The sequence below is a fragment of the Numenius arquata genome, chromosome 8 (genome assembly GCF_964106895.1).
Source record: "Numenius arquata chromosome 8, bNumArq3.hap1.1, whole genome shotgun sequence".
Lineage (NCBI taxonomy): Eukaryota > Metazoa > Chordata > Aves > Charadriiformes > Scolopacidae > Numenius > Numenius arquata.
The window spans coordinates 10,368,271-10,384,066 of NC_133583.1; the positions used below are offsets into that span (position 1 = coordinate 10,368,271).

Here is a 15,796-nt window from a genome sequence, read left to right on the forward strand (position 1 = left end):
CTCAAGCATTGCTAAGCGTGTAAGAGCACATGAATAAAAGAATTCAATTAACAAGTGTGCTCAGTGATTTGAGACACTTTCCTACAATGTCAGACTAATTATTCTAGAGTGAACAATACAGTTGCTTTTTTTTTTTTTTTTTTAAGAAAAAAGCAACACTAAGTTAATAGCATCATCATTTGCTTCTAATCATTGCTAAACCATGGTAACATAAAATTACATTTGCCCAATCATCTACGTATTTTGAGCTGGTACTCTTCTGTAAGTTTCTGACAAACAGGGCAGCAATCAGCAACTTATACAGAGAAAAGCAAGTGTGTGTGTATATATATATATACACACACACACAAAACCAACAGTAACCTGTCCAATACAAGCGACTACTTATTATACCATCAAACTGATGTTATGCATGTCGCGAGTTATTTAAATCTTATCAGTAGATAAAAAGGACGCAGGATCTCTTAGAACAGGAATACTTGCTTTTCACGAAATACACATTTTCTTGGGGAATGTGTCTTCCACTAGCTTTGCCACAGTACCATAACAAGCACTTTTTCAAAAATCTAATGAAACTTTGAGACTATAGCTCGTTAAGGTATGGATATGTTGCCACAAAAATAATTACACAAGTAGAGGAAACATAAGAACAGAAAGTCATCGTGATCCAACTGTTCTAACTCTAGTGCCCTTCTCTGGTAGCCTAATTGGCTTAACAGATCCGGCTTAGCTTCAGTACAGCTTCCAACACAAATAAATGAATTACACAGAAGGGGAAGATGCAATTGTTTGTGCTCGGGGCACACTTACATGGTCAGTCTGTACTTGCACATCTACCACCATTTTAGAACACTTTATGGTGGAAGGTTAATAAAGAAAAAATAAATAAATCAGAAGACAGAGCAAGGTTTCAGTCCCAAATCTGAGCATGCAACAAGCTGATCGATGACCATTGATTGTAGCAGCACTTCCAATCTGTTTCAGTGCAAAGGAAAAGAGGGGTGGTCTTAGCTTTTCATCAATGGTATACAGCTGGCCTGCTCAGGTTTGCACTAGAGCAGGACATAAGAATTAACGTGGGCAGTGACAGATGAGATGCAGTATTAAGAAGCTTTTCCTTTACCTCTTAGCTATTTACAGTCTGGGATAAGACAGATTGGAATCACTCCCACAGTCAGGTACTGTATCTCATGTGACAGACAGTAAGAAACAATTAAAACTGAACTAGTTATACAGAAGAGAGCAATTTAGAAGAAAAACACAGCAGAAGAGAAGATCTGATGCTCAGCAGAAACCACCAGTGACACTGGCAGAGCACAGCGTTCTATATACCCAGCATGGATGTGACACAGCTATACTTGCCAGACCAACCTGAGCTCAGAACTGTAGATAGGTACGGTACGTAGGTGGGATTTAAGCATAGCATCCTACAGCTAAAACAGGAAGCCCATAATGTAAAACCCATAATTTTTTGGTTGGGTCACTTCTAATATCAATTACCAATTCCTACTGGCATTACTGATTTAGATGATGAAACACAGCATGTTTTTACATAAGACAAAGCTGGAATGGGTTGTGCTGTCATCTGATTTGATCTGTATAAAAGAGCAAGAGGAATTTCAATTAGAAACACCAGCATTGAGCATGACTTCAAGCTGATTCAGAGCCTAATCTCACATGTACACATTTAAATCAGGGCATAAGTACACTTGTATATGCCAGGCAAGACACCCTCGGTTAATGATATCCTGAGATGCATTGAGAACAATGTTGCCAGCAGGTTGAGGGAGGTGGTCCTTCCCTTCTACCTCAGCCTTGGTAAGGCCACACCTGGAGGAATACTGTGTCCAGTTCCAGGCCAGGACAAGAGCTAATGGGCACACACTGAAACACAGGAGAGTCTGTCTGAACATCAGGAAACACTTTTTTACTGTGAGGGTGACCACACATTGGCACATGTTACCCAGAGAGGTTCTGGAATCTCCATCCTTCAGGATACTTAAAAGCCATCTAGATATGGACCTAGGCAACACTCTAGGCAGCCCTGCTAGGCAGCCCAGAGGGGCTGGACAAGATAACCTCCAGAGGTGCCTTCCAACCTCAACCATTCTGTGATTCCCTAAAGATACTCTAACAGCTCATTAAAACTCATACTTTATTTCCAGCATAAGTTCCAACAGCAAGAAGGGAAATAGCAGTAAACTTCATTTGTAGGTAGATGCGTTAAGGGACCCTCTAGTTCCAGACACCCTTTTTCCAGGTAGGTAACTATAAATTTTGACAGAGCCACCATATAGGTTTTAGGCTGTTGGAGTTTGGCTCATTTTTTTTAAAAGGGAGAAGAGAAGAAAGGGCAAAAGAGAAGAGGCCTGGGCTTCTACAATTTCTTAGCAGGGGCACATTTTCCATATTTGCAAACTGAACACTTTGTTGGGCATTTTAAGAAATTTTCAGTGATGACCCCTACTGCAACATACTAAATAAGTTCTTATTCTATTAATGCCACATAAAAGCAAACTAGCATCCACATTCTGGACAAACCTCAACTTATGTGTCAGCCCTCTTCGCTGCTGCCACAAAAGGCATCTATTATCAGCTGATCATCTACAATAACTTCTGCATCCTTCCCCACCTCACTGTTTTCCAGGATTTAGCACTCTATCCTGTATAGAAGAGTGAAGACTCACTCTTGCCTGAACAGTTTGTGAACAACCTTTCTCAAACCAGTCTTTCTCAAAAGGTCAACAATTTACAGAGCTGGCTCAATTCTTCTTGAAGGCTAATTTTAGCTGTTTTTTTTAATTAGGTGCTTAAAAAAGACTGAGGATGTGTTGTTGAATTGTGAAATTAAAAAAGCTTATTCAAAGAACTAGTGCCCCCATATGTAATATGTTCAAAAAAATATATTTGGAGAAAAAAATTATATCATGCATCATATCACATTTTTTAATAATTTTATCCTGCAGTGGTAGCTTCAGAATCAGTGCTGGACACCAGGTTTTCTACCTTGCTTCCCCTCAGCTCTAGGGTGCAGGATCCTCTGTATGAGCACAACTGACTCCAAAATTCATGTCAGTTTTTCTCATCTGATGCTTTAATATGGAGACAACAAAATGTGAATCACACCCAGCCCTTCCACACCACCACAGCTGGTAGCTCAGAGCCGGTCAGCTCTGAGGGAGGATGACAGCCAGCAGACTGAGGGGTGGTACAAAGTGATGAGGTAGAAGGTACAGAAGGGTACCATGGATTCTGCCCAAGTATTAGCAATATCTCCGGCAATTCTGTGATTTTATGTGATACAATATGAAGTACTACTTCATTACCAGTACAATTATATTCATCAATAATCCGTGAGTAGATCTTGTTCCATTCAGATATAAGTTGGTAGCAGCTTCTTTTAGTAAGCAATGCATAAATAAATTTGAGTAGATTCTAAGTATACTTTAAAACTTAGAATTAAAACTTTTTTTCTGGGCAATCTTCAGTTTGTGATACACAACAAAATTATGAGCAAAAATAGCTTCTGTACTACATCTCAGAGTAATGTATTTTATGGCTTTTCTGCCTTCAGATTTACACTTCTAACAATATTAAGTCAGCATTTAGCAAAGTTTACTTAAAACTTATAGTTGTAAAAAGAATAATCTCCATGTAAAAAAGTATTTTGACAGACAAACAGACACACACACTTCCAGTAACCGCATCCTGTGCACTTTCACAGGAAGAGGATTTAGGGTAAAGAGGAAGGGTAAAGACAGACAGATTTGTCCTGTTTCCTAAGGGATAATAGTAAAAAAAATACTGTGTATTCTCCCCAGATCAGGGAAAATCCTCTTTTATGCTCATAAAAGTTTGAAGTCCCTACATGAGGGCACAAGTTAGCACTCATCCTAACATAAATATGCCAGTAACAATAAAAAGAAATTCTCTGACCAAACTGAGGTACAGCAGGTGGCAAGTACTACATGGCCTAGCTTCCAGATGAACTGATTTTTAGTAGCAGAACTTCTAGTATAAAGCTCCCCACAGTCCCTGTTACATACTACTTCAAAACAACTGGTACACATTGCAAGTCTTTAACTAGGAAAAGAGTCTACATGTAAAAGCCATGAAAAGTTAAAAAGAAAACGTCTAGCAAAACCAATGCACATCATACGAAGTTACATTGTTTGACAGTGTTAAGAAAAAAAACCACAAGGCATAACACTTAATAATTAAATGGTTTCAGCAGCAAGACATTAAAATTACTTTACAAGGTCTAAGAGATGCTCACACAGAATACAAGACAAACTGAAGCCCAGTTTATGGCTGTTTACCATAAAGTTACACAATCTCAAGATTCGAATGAAAATCATTATACAGATTACATCCACTGATGTTTACTTTCTATATGCTTGAGAAACTGGAGTATTTAAAGTAACGTCACCATTATGAATAGTAGTAAGTTCTAGCATTTTAGAACAGGAATACTTGTGGAATCTTCCACCAACCTTCCCCAAAGGTGTCAGAGACAAAAGACTGAATATTAATCTATGTTAATGAACCATCAGCTTTGAGTCTTACAAATACTTATAAATTTTAATAAGAAAAATTGATAATATTAAATGTTAGAAAAACTGTTTCAGAACAATTACATTAAAAAAAAAAAAAAAAAAAAGAGGAAACTCCACCATCTTTGAATTTTCATTCCAGGGCTGTCCATGAGGCATCTTTCATAGAGAGGCACTGCCCATGTCCATGACAACCTGAGATGGACCAGTTTTTTTCACTACAGCGTATCCTTGAGGAAGCAATTCTTCCTGAATGATCAGAATTAGCACAAGTGTTGCCACAGAGATGACAGTGTTTACTGGAGCCCCAACAGGAAAAAAAACACACAAATATTTGTATTTTTCTTTTCTTAAAATCTCTTCTATGGAATACAGTTTTCTCAATAGGAAGCAGAAAACAATATGCTGTCCCAAGGGAGGAAGAACCAAAACAGGAATGGAGGGCCATTGTGACATCCTGCTTTTTAACAGTCTGTCAATATACAATCACCAAGAACAAGGAACTTGGCACTACAATTTATTCAAAAATACACAGGAAAACTACAGAGTATTTTCTCAACCCTCATCTAAAACACACAGTTCACTACACACAAACTCCATACGTGTTTTTAGAATGCTCCACGACAGAAGCAGTACTTTAAGCTTTGCAGTCCTTTGCATGCCACTGAGATTTAGAGGACAGAAACAGCGATGGAAGAATACCTTTTTACCAAAATCACCACTTCATCTCCAACTTGCAGCCGTAATCCTTGTTCACGCAAGAGTTTAGAGAGATTTTTGTGACAATTTTGCTGGTAAGGCCCCTGATCATGGACTGTCTTGGTTTGGACTTCAATGAGACACTCAAAACCCACCTGGACGCCATCCTACGCAACCTGCTCTAGGTCAACCTGCTCTAGGAGGGGGCTTGGAATAGATGATCTCCAGATGTCCCTTTCAACCCCTATCATTCTGTGACTCTGTGTGACACCCAAAAAGGAGTGCAGGGTTCCAGACTTTTGAAAGATGACCTCAGAACGAAACTTGACATCATGCCAGTTGGAAATTACATCCTGCAGGAACTCATACAGTTTCTGAGGAGAAGCAAAGCTGTTTGTCAAGCCACCCTCAGAAAGTTAACAGGAAATAGAAGAAGGGAACAGAAAGTGGCTTAAATTTTTTTAGAAAAATAAAAAACAGGTTTGTTTGGTTTTGTTGTTGCTTTTAAAATACCATAAAAGCAGCGCTACAGAAGGGATACCTGCAGTCCCTCCCACACGCCTTGAAGGCAGGCTGTTCCTAGAGATGTCTCTCCCCTAAAGGGAATTTCCAAGTCTATACTCAGAGAAGAGTTGCCACTATTCATCGTCTGCAATTTCTACATAGAAAAGAAATGCCCCAGTATGGAAAGGGCTAATAGCAAAACTGCTACTAATAGAATGCTGGGCTTTATTATACACAACTTATTGTATATTTATGAAACAGAGGCCAAATCCTAGCAGTACCATAACTGTAAGACAGGCTTACTTTCCTCTAAATCTCCTCTCTCTTGTAGGTGTCCCATCCATTAAAGCACACAGCGAACACTGCCATACATGACCACCACAGCTTTCACAATGTCACAGAGAAAACACAAGTTACCACAAAGCAGCTGCTTGTTCTGTGTAACCGACTTCTGGAGTTTACTCCTGATAGTCCCCTTTTCAGATCTGTACTTTCAAAAGAAAAAGGTCCTTTTGTATTTAAGGATCTCATTAACACACACCCTTTAGTAGAATTAGTATCTTGGTTCAAGAGTCTTTTATATATCAGTATTTCATCCACACTCAGATTTCTCAAATTACCCACTAGTAACTTTTCTAACCAGTGTTTTTACAATTTATAATTTGTCTGTTTCACATTACAGTGATGCATAAAGATACTAAACATGCAGAAGAGTACACACAATTTGCTGTGCAATTAATGGCACCTCAGGAAAAAAAACCCTAAACCTACGTGAATCAAAGAATCTTGATGTATCAAAAAACACCAAACAATTGCTACATTCTAAAGAAGTACTGATGCAAAGCCAGACATGAATTACAAAGATGCAAGTGCAGTAGCGTATCTAAGGGAACCTAGAGGACTGTTACAGAGACAAGAATAATATCCCTCTAAAGGAGGAACCAGTACTTTTGTTACAGTTCTATTTGTCATTGTCTCCGTCTTCTTTCACAAAAAAATATGAATGATCATTCATGAAGTTGAAAATGTTACTAAAGCCAGTGAGAAACATTCATAGCTCATCTTGGCTACGCTTGGAGTCTTCATTTGAATAATGAGCAACTGCTCTTCGTTAAACATTAATGCTTTTTAATGACTGACTGGTGAATAATTTGAAGTGAGCTTGTTCTCTGTTGTCTCCTCCTCTTCCCCGAGATCTCCATTGTTCTATTTTAGATAAGAGGGTACAACTAAACTTCAGTATTAGCAAAAGAGGAAGATGGGACTCTGCAACACTGACAGAATTGTCTCAGCACTCTAATATTAGTTTATTAAATGAAAAAATAGCACAGTTTAAAAAAGCTAATAGTCAGTACAACAACTAGTACTACAACACAATAATTGCCTTTAGCTTAATTTTAGAACCAGCTAGAAGAAACTAATTTTAGAAGTTTCATACAATTTTTCTTATGATAAACTTTTTCAATGTGGAAAATTAAGAATTAAGCAATAATTTACAAAGACTAATTATCCTCTTCCATTATAGTTAGTTACGTTCTTTTTAGAGGCTAGTACACAGAGTAATGCAGTTTCTATTTGCCCAAAGTAACAGCAGGATACTACAAGAGCAGAAATTGAGCCTAGAATTTATATATTCAGTTATAGCTAGTATGAAAAGCTCTTTCAGGGAATAACAAGCTTAACATTTATATGAAAAGTTACCAGTATTTTTAAAGATACTGCTTGCTTCATCACATTCTAGGATGCACAGATTATTTAAGAAAAGCAGAATGATTATGTCAAGCAACTGAGAGCAAACTGGAATAAGAAGATATCTTTCTCGAGAGATTTTAAGGACTGCCTAATAGATGCTATAGGAATAATAACAGTGCTGATGACAGGATGTTACCAATAACACTGTAAGTATACCATGTCAAAATTACAAGAAACTTATCTTTTAAAATTAACATACAAGTTCCTCCTTACTGATGTAAATCAATATACATTTAGCAATATCCAGCAATGTTTGCAAATTTCAGTCAACTCATCTACAATTCACTGTTTCTCAGCCAGCCAGTAGCTTTCATTGCTTCACTTCATAGCTTCAGTTATTTTACTGTCTCAGGTAAGAATGATGTATTACATCAGTATTTTAATTAAATTTTAATTTGTACTGAAGATTACTGATGAAACCTTCCTTCAGGCTCCATTGAGATACAGTGACTTCCTTAGAGCTGTATCACTTAGTTAAAAGTCCTAGTCTAATCTTGTCATAGAGTAAGTACAATCTTAAGAAGAAATGCTGAAAAGTAAGTATTTTGTGATAAGCAAATACAGAAGCAAAAAGACCTCCAGAGAAAAGCTTTAGAAATTTTGTCCAAGTAACTAAAGAGAAGTGAAATCAGTCTTCCTTAATACTTAGTTTATGTTCAAAGTTCCCTTGTGTGAATATGGGAAATATAGGAAGTTAAGTTCCATTAGTACTAACAGCAGTTACTCTATTTAATCCTTCATATTTAAGTCAGTGAGAACTGTCTCTGCAAAAGCAAAGACATGTGCAAGTATAGCAGCTGCACAATGGTAGTCTTTCACTTTGTATTTTTTATGTTAAACACGTTCAAGATATTATGCTGCCAAGACCTATCAAAATCAGAAAATCAAATGCAGAAATATATTTCTCTTGAAACATTACCAACATAGATGCATCACAAATACTTTGCATTATAATTTATTTCATGTTATTGACAGAGATCAAAGAATAAATAAAACTAAAGCTGCTTCTACAGCTTCAGGTTGCTAAGCTTACTTACACATTCTTTTTAAACATACCATAAAGAAAGTATGTGTACTTCTTTCTTTGTATACTAAACTCAAAGGCTTAACATGGTTAGATCATAATCTAGAGCTTCTTCCTCCATCTAGAGGAAAAATCTAGAGACTACTTAAGTAGAGCACAACACGCTTTTGTTATAATCACTATTAAGCCACATGAGTCACTCTAACAAATTTCAAAGAAAAAACAAAAGTAGCACTAGTAATTATCAGATTATGAAAGTGCCCATATGTTACCTATATTTTAAATAGAGGAGCTACTCTTTGGACTGAATTTGCACCATAGAATGCAATAATGCTGTAAAAAAGATGTTCTGCAAAGAGAAGCTCTTTTAACGTTAAGGACAGGAAAAAAAAACCACAACAGTGAGGAGAGAGCTACTGTGCTTTATTCCCAGTAAATTAGTAATTATAGAGGAAGCAGGTGAACGTAATACTAAAAAGTTAAAAGTACTTCCATTTTAAAGGCGACTGTCTCACAGGAACACTTGCAATAACCCACAAATCTGAATTATATCCGAAAACTTGAATAGTGTTCTTCAGTAGGACCACTATTCTCTTTATTCTATCCTTCAAAAGTCTTATCATCTGAGTTCTATCATTCAATATATTTCCTTGAGTTATTTCAGGAAAACAGCAAGGAGTTATGCCTGACCTGTAAATTGATGTAGGCAGAGCATAAATTCTTTGTGATTGATGTAACACAGTAATTCCTGAGGAATTCCACAGGACATATCAGCCAAGTACAGAATAAGAAAGCATAAGCAAATGATGTTTAAGAATAAGAACAGTAGCAACTAATCAGGAACAGTTTTAATTTAATAGTAAGCACTTCTATTAACAATTAAAAAGATAAAGATTTCAAAGATGGACTGAACTCTTATTCGGTAACACATCCAAGATCTAATGATGTAAAAGTGCATTTCCCTACTCTCTTCTGCACACCTTCTGCTCAGATATCCTATTGATGTTTTAAAGATGACATTTAGCAAATCCTTGAATTTTAATTGAGGAGTTCAGTGGAGAAATAAATGGGATCTTTTCACCTGTTCATCCAGATTCATATTGCCCCATTTTCCTTCATAACAATAGAGCATACCAAAGAGGATTATTTCAAAAGCAATATAGTAAGAAGTGTTCTCTTTTGTTCAGGGAGCAGCTGAAAAGTGCACAATCTTTCCTTCAATATGAAGGTGAAACCCTGGGAAGGAAAAACTTGATTTTCACTAAAATACTTCTCGTTAGTTAAAACATCTGAGTTGCTCTAGTTAGTATATAATCCCAAAAATATTTTAGTTCCATTGTTTGTTATATTTAATATCTCCAAGAATAAACACAGGTGGCTTTATTCTTATAATTTAATTTTTTTCTTCTAGAACTGATTACTACTACAAACAAGGAGACACAAAATGGAAAGGTAATGGTGCAGTACCCCAGCACCTCTGTGCAGTTACCTCAACTGACAGGGAAGGAAAGCTGCCTGCCTTCCTTCAGACGTGCTACTCACAACAGAAGGTTTCCCAAAGCCATGACTCAGGCTCAAACAGCGGACAGACCATTTCTGTGGCTTTAATTTCACACCCTTAACACATCCATTCAGAGCTTCCTTGTTAAAAATTACAAGTGTCATGGTCAAGGACACATTTCAAGAATACATAGCCATCCTTGGTTATGTCCCCAGCCTGATTTTTTAAGTTGTCACTTTGCATCTTTTCCCAGCTCTATCAACTTGTCAATTTTGCGGTTATACCATTCAAATAAGGGCTCTGAGGAAAGCTTCGTATGTATAAGTTCTCTGCCACAACCCACTGGATAGATGTTTCTAGAGATTCCACCTCACTGCACCCCAACTATCATCATTTTCTTTCCACACATTCCTTACGCTCCACTCTCTGCTGAACAGCCACATCCTGACATCCTTTGATCGCATATACAAAAACGATTAAAATCAGAGATCAAACTCTGGGAGTTCAGGGAATAAACATAAATCTAGAAGTAATTTCTTAAGTGTCATAAGAGAATAGAAGTCTTTTTTGTTGTCTAGGTGTTTCAGTGACTTTACCACATTGATGGATTGCCATTATGGCAGAGAAGGAACCACTGGTGTCACTATGACTACTTGAAGACATTTGCCACTTGGTTTACACCAAAGGCCAAGAGCTTATTCTGATTTTAAGTTATTTCTCCCTTCTATTACCATATGCACTCAAAGTACACCCAAAAAAAAAAAAAAAAACCACAAACACACCAGATAAGTTATCTGAAGTATTCTGTAGCTCATAGTATGCCGATGCAGCCCAGTGAGACACACAAATTTAATACTGTGCCTGAAGTAAAAACATGAAAACAACAACATTATTTATGCAGACATCTTTCATATGCCCAAAATACACAACCAGGCTACTTATTCAAACTAACTTTAAATTTTCTTAATTTAATACTTTACAAAACTACTATTGCTCAATTTCACCTTTCTATTTAAAAACAGCCAAGGAAACATCTTTAAAACATCCATTTGACATCTCTTTGAAACTCAAAGGTAAACACATGTTAACCTAGGAAAACAAAGTGAAATTAATTGTAGTCCTTCCTAAACTGTCCAAGATGAAAAACCACTATCTTAGTAAACAGTCCTAGAGCTTGTCCAGTGAGATCATCTGAGACACTTTCATTTTGTGTGTTTTCTCTATCTTTAAGTGTCCTTTAAATGCTGAGCAGTCTAGAAGCACACAGGATCTACCCTACTTCTTCCACAGCAAGGTAGAAGTATTGCCCTATCTGTCAAATTCATAGAGGACAGAGATATCAGAACCTCTGACCTAACATTTTTCTCATTAATAAAGCCTTCTATGACAACAGCTACAATGGAAATCTAAAAAACACATAGCCATGGTTGACTGCTCCCCACGATGTTAAAAAACATAGGAAAGAATTGCTTCCCTGGCCCTATAGAGACCACTGCCTGCTGTTAAATAGAACACAGCACTCTTCCTCCCCCGGGTCTTTGAAACTGTATGGAGGGAACAGCACAGATTTTCAGATAAGCAGGAAGACAGCATTACTGGCAGTGCCACTTGCCTAAAGGGTTCCAACTACAACAAGTGACACTGACCAGCCTTGTTAATTTAATTTTCTGTCCGACTAAGATAGAAAGATGATGAGCAGAAACTTGAAGGAAAGGAACCACCTTTCTGTGTTGGGCAGCCTCACCACATAAAGCTGTATTACTTGCCACCGTGAAGTTTTTAGATTTTTATCTGAAAATATTTAACTTCAGAGGATCCTTTCAGCTGCAGCTGCCAACGTTCACCAGGAAAACTTTACACTTACTTCCCTGGCAAGGATCTTTCAAACCCTAAAACAAGATAAACTGATCAAGAAATAGAAGAGTTGCTTTCAATGACATTAAAAGCTCTGGTGGAATGGGGGTTTTTTGTTTATGTTTTTTTGTTTGGTCAGCTGTTTTTTTTTTAAAAAAGGAAAACACTATATACAGAGATATTGCACATTTAAAAAATTACATCCAAATATTTACTGCAATTTTTCCAATCTAGAACTTTATTTTAAAATCATACACTTTACAAGAAACTGTAACTTCTTTTACAGAGATGTTTGAAAATATTGCTAACTTGGGTTGCAGGACAAACAAAATCCCTTGTAATTACTGTCATAAATCTGTGCTCCCACTTGCACATCCCCTTAACTACAATCCAGTCACTACCAGTGTCCACCTCTTTGCCCGTTACCTTTCATCTTTTCTTCTTCATGCCCTAAACAGAACCTCTCTCTCATTAGAAAAAAACCCATACATTCAAATATAGACAGCAATTACAAACTGGGTTTTAATTCATTCTTACTGTACATTTTATTCTTGTCCTCTCACATACTTGCACGTCCTGTTTAGACTGTGTATTTTCAAGAGCAGAAGCTGTGTTTTATTTTGTAAAGTTCCCATTATGAAAGGGCTGCAAAAATAGCTAGTCTCCCAATGCTTCCTTAATAAAAATAACAATTTGTTCCACAGTTTAATTTCTTCTTGTTTCTTTAACACTGTTTAACCAGAGCGCAGATGTAAGAACACACTGCATCCTCAAGGTGACATACAGTAATTGGTCTGAGAGGATCCTCTATCAATAAAAGTCAGAAACCTTTACTCACGTTATAGGTCAAGGGCATAAAACCTCCAAAATGAGGGCACTGAAAGGTTAGGGAAAGCACACCTTTTCTTGCCTTTCCCTCTCCCCTTAAATAACCTTCTAATAATGAGAGAGTATTCAGCAATTTCAGCTCTAAAATCCTGGGTGTGCCAAAAAGTACCATTCACAAATATTTTCAATAACTTTTTGCGTTGAAGCTCAATTACAGTCCAAATTATAAACACTGCACAAGACACACAGTACATTTTGACAGAATGAAAACTGAAGTATCACAAGTGGCCTTTCATTGTCCAGATCAGCTAAGTATCTTTTGTATCCTGGAGAGCCACAGTATAAACAGGAGTATACAAGTGGCTTTACATTTTTGCTATTTAGTAACATATTAAAAAGTTGTTTCAGTGCTTTATAATAACCACTTTAAACACACAGCAGTGGCAATAAACATCCCCAGCCTCAGTGAAAAACACACAATGATTTAAAGACAGAAACGTAAAGATAAGCACAGAAGAGATTGCACAATAACACATGATCTTTCCTATCACATGCTTGGCAGTATGCTCAATTCACTCCGATAACTCTGGTCGGACCCCAGGCACAATTTCGGCCGTTATTCGGCAGCTCTGTACATATGCTTTCTGACACCCCGCCCAGGGAACGAGTCTCTAACTGGATCCTACGGGCCTAATGTCAGGGCGAGCACGGCTTCCCCCCGAGAAGGCAGTTCTCCTGCAAGGGCTCAGCTTCCCCAGGGCGCAGCCGACACCCTGCAGAGCCACGGAGGGAAGGAGCCGGCTGAAGGCGCCCAGCAGCAACCCGCCACGGTGCTGCAAGAGGCAGCCGGAGCCTCTCCCCCATTCAACCCATCCCACCCGCCCCGCCACCCCGAGCGCCAGCGGCCGGGGCAGCGGCACGGCCGACAGGGTGGCGGAGGCGGCCGGCCGGCCGGCCTTCCGGGCTTCTTCCTCCCCCGGGGGCAGGACCCCGCCGCCCCCAGCCCTCCTTCGACCCTCGTCGCGGCTCCTTAGGGCCACGGGCAGCACCCCTCACGGCCTCCCCCCGCCACCACCCCTCACGACCACGGGCAGCCCCCTTCGCAGCCTCCCCTCACGGGCGCGGGCAGCCCCCCGCGCTGCCGCCGCTCACAGCCTCTCCCCGCCGCACCCCTCAGGGCCACGGGCAGCCCCCCTCACAGCCTCCCCTCACGGCCGCGGGCAGCCCCTCGACCGCCGGCACTTACGCTCGAAGTCGGAGTCAGAGTCCTCGTCGCCGCGGTCGGGGTCCTCCTCGCCGTTGGACTCGGTCTGCATGGGCTCGCCGTCGAAGCTGACTACCCTGCGGCCGCCGCCGGCCGCCTCCTGGTCGCGGGCATCCCGCAGGCGGGCGAAGTAGTCGGCGGCGAAGCCCAGGAGGTCGGGCGGCCGGTGCCGCAGCACCTCCACCGTGTAGCCCTGCAGCAGCTCGGTGAGGCCCGGCGGGATCTCGATGCTCATGGTGCCGGGGTCCGAGGAGGAGACCGCCGCCTCCCACCCTCCGCGGCCGGCTGTGGCGGTGGCGGGCTCGGGGCCTCCCTACGCGGGCGCCGACTGACTCCCGCCGCTCCGGTCACACGAGCCGCGCCGGGGCGGGAGGGAGGGGGGGGGGGGAGGAGGAAGGAGGGAGAGGCGGGACGGGAGCGACTCCGACTGCGCAGGCGCAGGAGCGGGCGCGGAGCCAACGGCTGCGCAGGCGCGGAGCGGAGAGTCGGGGAGGGGGGGGTGCGCGCGCGCGTTACTGCGAGGCGCGGCGCGAGACGGGGAGACGGGCACGAGGCGGGCGGGGGGGTGCGGATGCCGTTGTTGGCAGGCGTTAGGTCGGGGCCCTCGGGCGCCCCTGGTTTCTTGTCAGAATTAAAACGACATTCGGTCACTATTTTTAACCCTCGCGAGCAGAAGGCGCCTGCAGGCCTTGGCGCCTCGGGGTGGAAGCCGTGTGAAGCCGGAGCGGTGGCGGCTGCGGAGCGGTGGCAGCGGGGTTTGGTCTGCGTAATGCTGGGCGTCTTGAGAGCGTGACAGGTGAAAGACTTAAGAAAAGTGAGGCACCTCGTCGGTTGCTGGTATATGTGAGCTTTGGAGGTAGCTCTTCTTAAGTGCGTTTTATTCAGCTATTTGCTCGTATTCCTTGCACAGGGCCTACACGTGCGATGCCGTTACCTGTGTGGGTGCTGGGGAGGCCTGGCAGAGGCTCAAGGGCCCTTAAGCTTCAGCGGTGCTGGAAAGCTCGTCTTCTGTCCCGGTTTGAGGTAAAACAGAACCAAGTTTCCATTCAGTAACTTTTCAGTTAAGCCGGCCCAAACCACGACGTCTTGGAAGAAAACAGGACTGTGCAAGCAGGAGTTGAGGAGAATCGGGATGTTGGCTTAGTGACGCCGCTGCGTGTTGTCAGTGTAAATGTTTTTCTTTTAATTTTTTTGTTTCAACAATAAAAGGGCAGAAATCAACTTGTACTCAAAACACAAAATTTCACTTAGAAGCCCGGGATTGGCCGAGGCAATTCGTTGTGTGTTTTGTTTTTGTTTGCTCGTGTGCCAAAGGATCCCATCACTTACCCAGATGGTTCTCGCCACACTCACATACAAAGATCGTCTGTTCATGGACGTTGCACGGAGAGCACAACTGCGGATCCCGGAGCACCCCATTCGGTGCTTTTACTGACTTTATTCTCGGTGATGGAGGCCAGTTGGAGATCTTGTGGCACTTATTACAGCACCCAGCCTCTCTGGTAAAAGATGTTCTTTGTATCATATTTTTTATGCAGGGTAAGATTACGTTTTGCATCTATACAAAATGAACAAATTAAAAACAAGCACAGGAGGTAGATTTGCCATATCTCCATCAGTTTATCTGGAGATTTCATATGAAGCCATTTTTCTTCATTTTTATTTTTTTTACAACAATTGCAGTAAGCTTTTTCTCAAAAGGTAACTGATACTGATTTTTCATTTGCCACCTCTACCATGTTATCTTTCTGATGGTCTCAGACAATACAAGAGCACGTTTCACTGCTCAATGTACATACTTGTAACAGCTGGTAGAA

At 40.7% G+C, this 15,796-nt stretch overlaps 1 protein-coding gene across 2 annotated transcripts in view; it reads right to left on the reverse strand.

Moving 5' to 3' along the window:
• The window catches only part of PRKAR2A (protein kinase cAMP-dependent type II regulatory subunit alpha), a 65,790-nt gene extending 51,443 nt beyond the window's left edge, over positions 1 to 14,347 (reverse strand). The window contains exon 1 of one of the 2 annotated variants that reach the window (XM_074151314.1): positions 13,962 to 14,347. In XM_074151314.1, coding sequence (XP_074007415.1) covers positions 13,962 to 14,214 — 253 coding nt within the window. In that variant the 5' untranslated portion in view covers positions 14,215 to 14,347. The remainder of the gene's footprint in view (positions 1 to 13,961) is intronic. The other variant, XM_074151315.1, reaches the window with a different exon arrangement.
• Positions 14,348 to 15,796: the final 1,449 nt, after the last annotated feature.